The sequence below is a fragment of the Aphidius gifuensis genome, linkage group LG2 (assembly GCF_014905175.1).
Source record: "Aphidius gifuensis isolate YNYX2018 linkage group LG2, ASM1490517v1, whole genome shotgun sequence".
NCBI classification, from domain to species: Eukaryota; Metazoa; Arthropoda; class Insecta; order Hymenoptera; family Braconidae; genus Aphidius; species Aphidius gifuensis.
Genome location: NC_057789.1, coordinates 19,879,101 through 19,886,163, shown reverse-complemented (window position 1 = coordinate 19,886,163; position 7,063 = coordinate 19,879,101). Strand labels below are relative to the sequence as shown.

General features: G+C 30.5%; 1 protein-coding gene across 1 annotated transcript; it reads left to right on the top strand.

Moving 5' to 3' along the window:
• The first annotated feature begins 5,379 nt into the window (after positions 1-5,379).
• Positions 5,380-6,276, top strand: LOC122850494. The gene is made up of 3 exons (XM_044149631.1): positions 5,380-5,517; positions 5,987-6,214; positions 6,271-6,276. Exons 1-3 carry the CDS (start codon positions 5,380-5,382, stop codon positions 6,274-6,276), a joined length of 372 nt encoding a protein of 123 aa, XP_044005566.1.
• Positions 6,277-7,063: the final 787 nt, after the last annotated feature.

Below are 7,063 nucleotides of genomic sequence, written 5' to 3'. Positions count from 1 at the left end.
ATCTGTCATATTTAAATTCCATATATGTAGGAATGTAAGAAAGAGAGAATGACGATGTGTGAGTGAGACGAATGGAAATGTTTGGCGAAGGTATTAAGAAAAGAGAAAATCGGAAAGTATGTTTGATGTTTAGGAATGGCCGAGCATGTCTACGGGGTATAATCTGTATGAATGCTGTGGCCGTGAAAGAATATTAGTTATGCTTAAGAAAAAACACATGGTATGGAAAAAACAATAAAGATTAGAAAAGAGTAGAATTTTCGAGAAGGTTGAATGGTGTGAATGCATGTTGAGGGATGAAAGTTGTATGCTTTTTACAGGTAGTTCGCAACGAGATTTCTAAGACGACGGTTGTGTAAGACGTAAATGAATTTGTATTTGAAATTTAAATAAACGCTAATAACATTAATACAATAACTGCCTCACAGTGTCTACCTAAATAATATCCTTTTATTACATCCTACATATATTTTTTCTATTTGTTTGGAATGCGAGAATGACATAACGAGGTTTTTCCAATTGAGTTGATGTCTTTACTGTCCAAATATGATGATTAGTTGTTGGCAATACTGGATATTCATACAAATCCCAACTTCTAAAGCCAATAGATATGACTGGATCTTTTTGAATGTATTTTATCATTTCCATTTTATTTTTATTTGATAGGCTGACATATGGCACTAACCATTCGATTTTTGTAATTTTTAAATCGAATGCAACTTCCTCTAAAATTGCAACATCATTTTGAATAATTGCATCCTCATCAGACCGTGATCGTATCATGATAATTTCATGCTTTGCATTGGCAATGATTTTTTGGTAGTCTTCAGCAAAGCCAAGTAACATTTTTAATGGTATACATATATCAAAATAACCAGCTTCATTTGCTAATTTATATTGACTATCAGGATTCAGCCATCCAGCGTTTCCATAATTCATTTTTGAGTTCAATGATAAATAATTTTTAATCGTTGTTGTAATACCATCATTTTTTGATTTATCAATTAAAACACCATTCAGTTCGTAACGTATTTCTTCAAACAAAAAACCCATTGCATTGTGAATAAGTTCAATGCCAGTTGCTGCATCATTACTATCTTTTTTACACAATTTTCCGCTTATATGTATATAGCTCTTTGCAGGTAAAACAAACAAGTCTTGATTTTGTATAGATATTCTAATTTCATCACTATTATTGAAGCTTGATGATCCAAATGGCTGATGTGCATGTAACTCGTAGTTGGTTATATCATCATTGAACTGGACTGGAGCATTGATATCCAACATATTTTCTTCAACCATTTCGATGTGTGAAACAATTAAAACAATTTATATTTATCCAATTGAAATTCCAAGTCCAGAATTTTTTACTCTGAGTCCCAGACTTTTTAGATAAATTATATTCTGTGGTGATAGCCTTTTGATTGCTTGTTTCAGACTGACTGGATCTCTCCATGATGTGCTGCTTTTATATGCAAATCCTCGTTTTATAGAACGCGAATTAAATGCAATTCCCATCACTATGCTTTCACATGTAGTGTTATTGTAATTGTCTCACCACGGAAATTAACTAGTCTATTGTTTTGATCAACTATTCTTAATTTAAGATGATCAATTGTCTTCACAGTAACTGGTAGATAGATTGGATTTGCTGGCACTTCTATTATTTTATAACCAGGTGGAACAGCTGGAAAAAAGTTGTGTATAGTGTGAACTTTTTTATCATTCACATAAGCACCAGTTGTGATGTTACACTCTATTCTTAGTGTATTTACTTTTATAATATTCACAGGAAAGTCTGACACATGTACTCGACCAGGCTCCAATAGTCTTGGTGCAAATCCAAGTAAAGTTGCTGGTGATTTTGCCCTTGTAAAATCAATGTCTCTTTCACTTTCAATAGATGAATGTAGGGTATTTTTATTGTATGTTAACTTGACTTTATGTAATTCTAGCCCTTTAGCAAGATCATCAAGTTCATAACTACCAACTGGTATTGTAATTGTACCATCACTCTCATTACTATAATATGGAATTTTGTTATTGTCTTTATCAATATTTGGTATTGAATTAAATGACAAAAACGAAATGAGAGCTAGTGAATATTTTTTTTCATTCGATAATTGAATTGGTGAAAAATATTGTGCCTCAAGAATTGATGTTTGTCCAGTTAATGTTAAAGTTAGCGTATCCCACATGACTAATGTATGGTAAAGACTAATTATTAATTTATATAACCTCAGCTTTTATAGTTTTCCACACAGGAAAGCAAGACATAAACGACCACAATTAAACGTACTCCAGTCTTGATAACGTTTATGATTGAAATTGATGCTACCAACATCAAGATAAGTGACGAGATCTTTTGGTGGTTGTAAATTGCCAAAACTATCAAAATATATTGCTAAATTCTTATCAAGTTTTTCGTATGCAACCCAGTGTGTTCCAGCATTTTTTTTATCATCTAAATTGACAATTCCACACTCGCGATTCCAAGGACCATTTTTTGGCATGTCATTTCGCATAAATACTCCTCGAAAATTAGATATTTTTAATTGTTTTGAAAATATTAATAAGTCATCGTCAGTCAAAGCTCTCTGTGGTAGCATCAGTTGAAGTTTTTCGGAGTCAGATAGAGACCCATCCCACTTTTATGTGGTGCCAAATGAAGACCTTTTCCAATGCTAATCGATTCCATCATTTTATTATGCCTTATATTCTCATTCAGCTGTTCTTTATTGGATGCAACACCATTAATTGCTTCAAAAACATCAGGTACACCACCAACTAGTACTGATACAGCTGATAGGACTGGTATTAGTAGTGGTAATGCACCACCAATGTGTTTAGGAACTGGTAAAACTCTAGGTGCAATAATGCTACTTTTACCACCAGTATTTTTTATAGCTTCTTTTGCACCTTTTAATGCAGATTTAATTGCAATGTTTGTGTTATTTGAACCATTCATTGCACGTTTGGCAGCTTGAACAATTTTTGAAAATAATGTTGTTTTTCTTTTAACACATTTTTTTTTTGTTTTTTTCATGCTTTCGATTTTTTTATTCTTAATGATAGACTTTTTATTTTTTTTAATCAATTTTCCACCACTTTTTAAATTTTTTTTCTTTATAACAGATTTTCTTTTTTTCTTTTTATTTTTGCAACAATTTTTTGTTCCATCATCAAACCCCATACCAAATTTCGTTTTTAACTTCATTGCACCAGTCACAAATGCAGCAGCTGCTTTTTCTCCTAAGCTTGAGTCTTTAGCAAAAATTCTTTTAGCAGCTTCACGTGCTAGAATGTTATCAGCTGTATGTCTTGCATTAATATTTTCAGGATTTTTAGAATAAGCAATATCGTGAGTTTTGCAGGCTGCATCCAGTGGATTTATTCCAGTATCACCTCGTGCCAAGCGTTTTTCAAGCTTGGTTCCTGGACCACAATATGAATAACCAGGAAGGTGTAGTTCAATTGGTAGTTTATTTATTAGTTTATTAAGCAATCCTTTCCCACTACGTTTTTTATTTTTTTTCTTATTTTTACTTGATGTATGTTCAATCATAGTTGATGTCAGACTGCTTTTATTGACTATAAAACGAGTTAATTTATACTAAACTACATCAGTCTTCAATACAATGGAGTACAAGAAACAAGCATTGAAATTGCCAGTTATCAACTTCGACATAGTTACAGAAAAAAGTGGCAATGGTTTAATAGAGAAAAAACGTCATGGTGATTTGTTGCCAAATACAATACGGTGTGCAATTATTGGTGGTAGTAATTGTGGCAAAACTAATGCACTTATGAGTCTGATTGTGGATCCAAATGGTTTACGTTTTGAAAATATTTACATTTATAGTAAATCATTATATCAACCAAAATGCCAATATTTAGAGAAACTATTAGAGCTACTGGAAAATATTAATTATTATGAATTTTCAAATAATGAACAAGTTGTACCGGTTGATGATGCAAAACCAAACTCATTGTTTATATTTGATGATGTTGCTACTGAAAATCAACAGCCAATACGGGATTATTTTTCAATGGGCAGACATTGTGCAGTCGATTCATTTTATTTATGTCAATGCACGAATCCCGAAACATTTAATTAGAGACAACATTAATTTTTTGATTGTGTTTCCATGCGATGAAACAAACCTGAAGCATATTTATCAAGATCATGCAAATATGGATATGGAATATAATAAATTTAGACAAATGAGTATTAAATGTTGGAAAGAAAAGTATTGTTTCCTGTGCATTGATAAAGATCGTGAATTAAATGATGGTAGATATAGAAAAAACTTTGATTGTTTTATAGCTATAAATAATAAAACAATCTGTTAAATTGCATCAGTATGCTGTAGAATCTTGCACAATCAAGATGCCACTCAGCAAACAAGCTCTTGCTAGTGAAGCAAAATTTTTAAGTGAAATGGAAAAAGTGCAAAATGTTATACGAAAAAAATATCAAATATTGAAATTAGGAAGAGTAAATATGTCTGAATCTGCCAATGAATATTTACAACCTGTCATTACACCTCTCAATAAAATAGCAGATAAATTGTCAACAAGTGACAATAGTGAAAATAACAAATTCAATGAAAATAACACAAATTATGAGGAAAAAATTTGATTACATTTGATAACATGGACATTGGGACAAGTAGTTCTAATTCTAATGATAATGATGTGACAATAACAGAATCTACAAATGAGGAAGAAGAAGAGAATGTTGATGTAGAAAAAGAAGATAAAAATATCAATGAACAGTTGTCTAATTATACAAAAATAATTAATACTTTAGAGTGGGATAAGGAATATGGTGTGAGAAAAATAAATTCTGAATTTAAAATTGGAAATAGTGGGGTTACATTCAAAAATAACAAGCTAGATGTTCCAAGCAAAACATATGACATTACCGACGGGTTGATGCAATTATTATTTATGAAAAAGCCCAATAAAACATTCATTACTCTCGATGATGAAAAAAACTACAGTGAAATTATTTTAGATACAAATGCACATTTAAAATATCACAAAGCAAAAAATGCTATAAAAAATCAAGCATCACAAAAATTTATGACATTTTTATTACCACACATAACAAATGCTCCACATGGATCGGGATTTTCTTTACCAACAAGTATGATTATTCAATCAAAGAATTCCAATACTCTTAATAATGTTTACTGGGATGATCCGAATGAGCTTGTTGATAGATTACGTTTACTATGTGCTTCACAAACTACTGGCAGTCCAAGTCACAACAATGAAATAATGTCGATAATTGAAGAATTGAGAGAAGCAAATATTATATATTAAATCAGAATAAAAATTCAGCATCAGTCATTATATAGATATTAGTGAATAATGAGTAAAATTAAAGAAGATGTTGTACGAGAGTTGCACACTCAAGCTCGTAAAAATTTTCTGAGACGTAAAGTTGACATTCGTGACAAGGACGAATGTTGGCAGGCTGATCTTGTCGATATGATTGAGCATGCACAAGTAAATTCTGGATATAAATATATTCTAACAGTCATTGATAATTTTTCAAAATTCAGCTGGGCAATTGGTCTCAAAAGCAAAACAGGAAAAGTAGTCTCTGCTGCAATGGAAAAAAATATTTAAACAAGGACGAGTTTGCAAAAATCTTCAAGTTGATCAAGGAACAGAGTTTTATAATGCAATTTTCAAAAAAATGTTAAAAAAATACAATGTCCATTTGTATTCAACATATACACATTTAAAAGCGTCAATCATTGAACGATTTAATAGAACAATTAAGAATAAAATGTGGTTTAAATTCAGTTTACAAGGTAGCTACAAATGGATAAAAATATTACAAGAATTGATTGAAGAATATAACAATACGAAACATCGAACAATTAAAATGAGACCTTGCGAAGTTGTTGGACAAAATATAGAAATTTTAAAACAAACTGTATATGACAATTTAAATTATTGTCATGTAAAGCCGAAATTTAATGTCAATGACAATGTACGAATCAGCAAGTATAAACACATCTTTGAGAAAGGCTACAAACCAAACTGGACAAATGAAATATTTACAATTATAAAAATAAATAAAACTGTGCCTGTAACATATAAACTTAAAGACTATCAAGAGAATCCAATTCAAGGATGTTTTGATAATGAAGAATTACATCGTGTCAAACATTCTGACATTTATTTAATTGAAAAAGTAATAAAAAAACGGGGTGATAAAATATATGTTAAATATTTGGGTTTTGATAATAGTCATAATGAATGGTTAAATAAAGAAGCAATACAATAAATTTTAAATGATCATATTTATTTATTCATTTATTAATCACCACAGTAATCCTTAATTACATTATTTTAAACATTAATATTGACATGCACATATCCAATGGGGCATGAATTTTTATTTATTTATTTATTCATTTACATTATTTTTATTCATACATTTATCTACATACTTATTCTACATCCATCGGTATATCGTTTGAAAATTTATTAATAGTATTATCATAAATATCACTGCCATTAACATTTGGATACCAGGGTAAAGTATCTGTACTATTGGCAATCATTTTTCGTTTATCGTCACCTGAGCTTAAAGCTAATTTTTTTTGTTTGATTGTTGTCACTACATGGCGTTTAGATTGAATCAAATTTTGCTCCCAGAGAATATTTGTATTATTAAATAAACAATGTTTAAAATCGTCAAATGTTAGAGTCTGCAATGCAGCCTTTTTTACACCCTTTGCTTTTGATTGTATTGGATTTTTTTCAACTAATGCTCGAGTAGAATACATTTTAGCCCTTAAACCAATAAATTCTAATAATATCTTACCACCAAACTCATCTTTCATTAGACCAATCTCTTTATTATTTAATTGTATTATACCAAACGGATTCCCTTGTTGATAATTCGATGTATCAAATTTATCCGAATCTCTTCTTATAATTTTGTATACATCATGATCTTTTATACCACATATAAGTGAATCTGTTCCGGGTCGAACCACATGTCTGTCGGTCCCAGACTGACCGGATTTTTATTCTT

What these genes read in the sequence shown, in the direction of transcription:
- LOC122850494 (XM_044149631.1), top strand. Translation starts at nt 5,380, where the DNA reads ATGAGTAAAATTAAAGAAGATGTTGTACGAGAGTTGCACACTCAAGCT. An exon ending in ATATGATTGAGCATGCACAA is followed by an intron (nt 5,518 to 5,986) that starts GTAAATTCTGGA and finishes TGTCATGTAAAG; the next exon opens with CCGAAATTTAATGTCAATGA.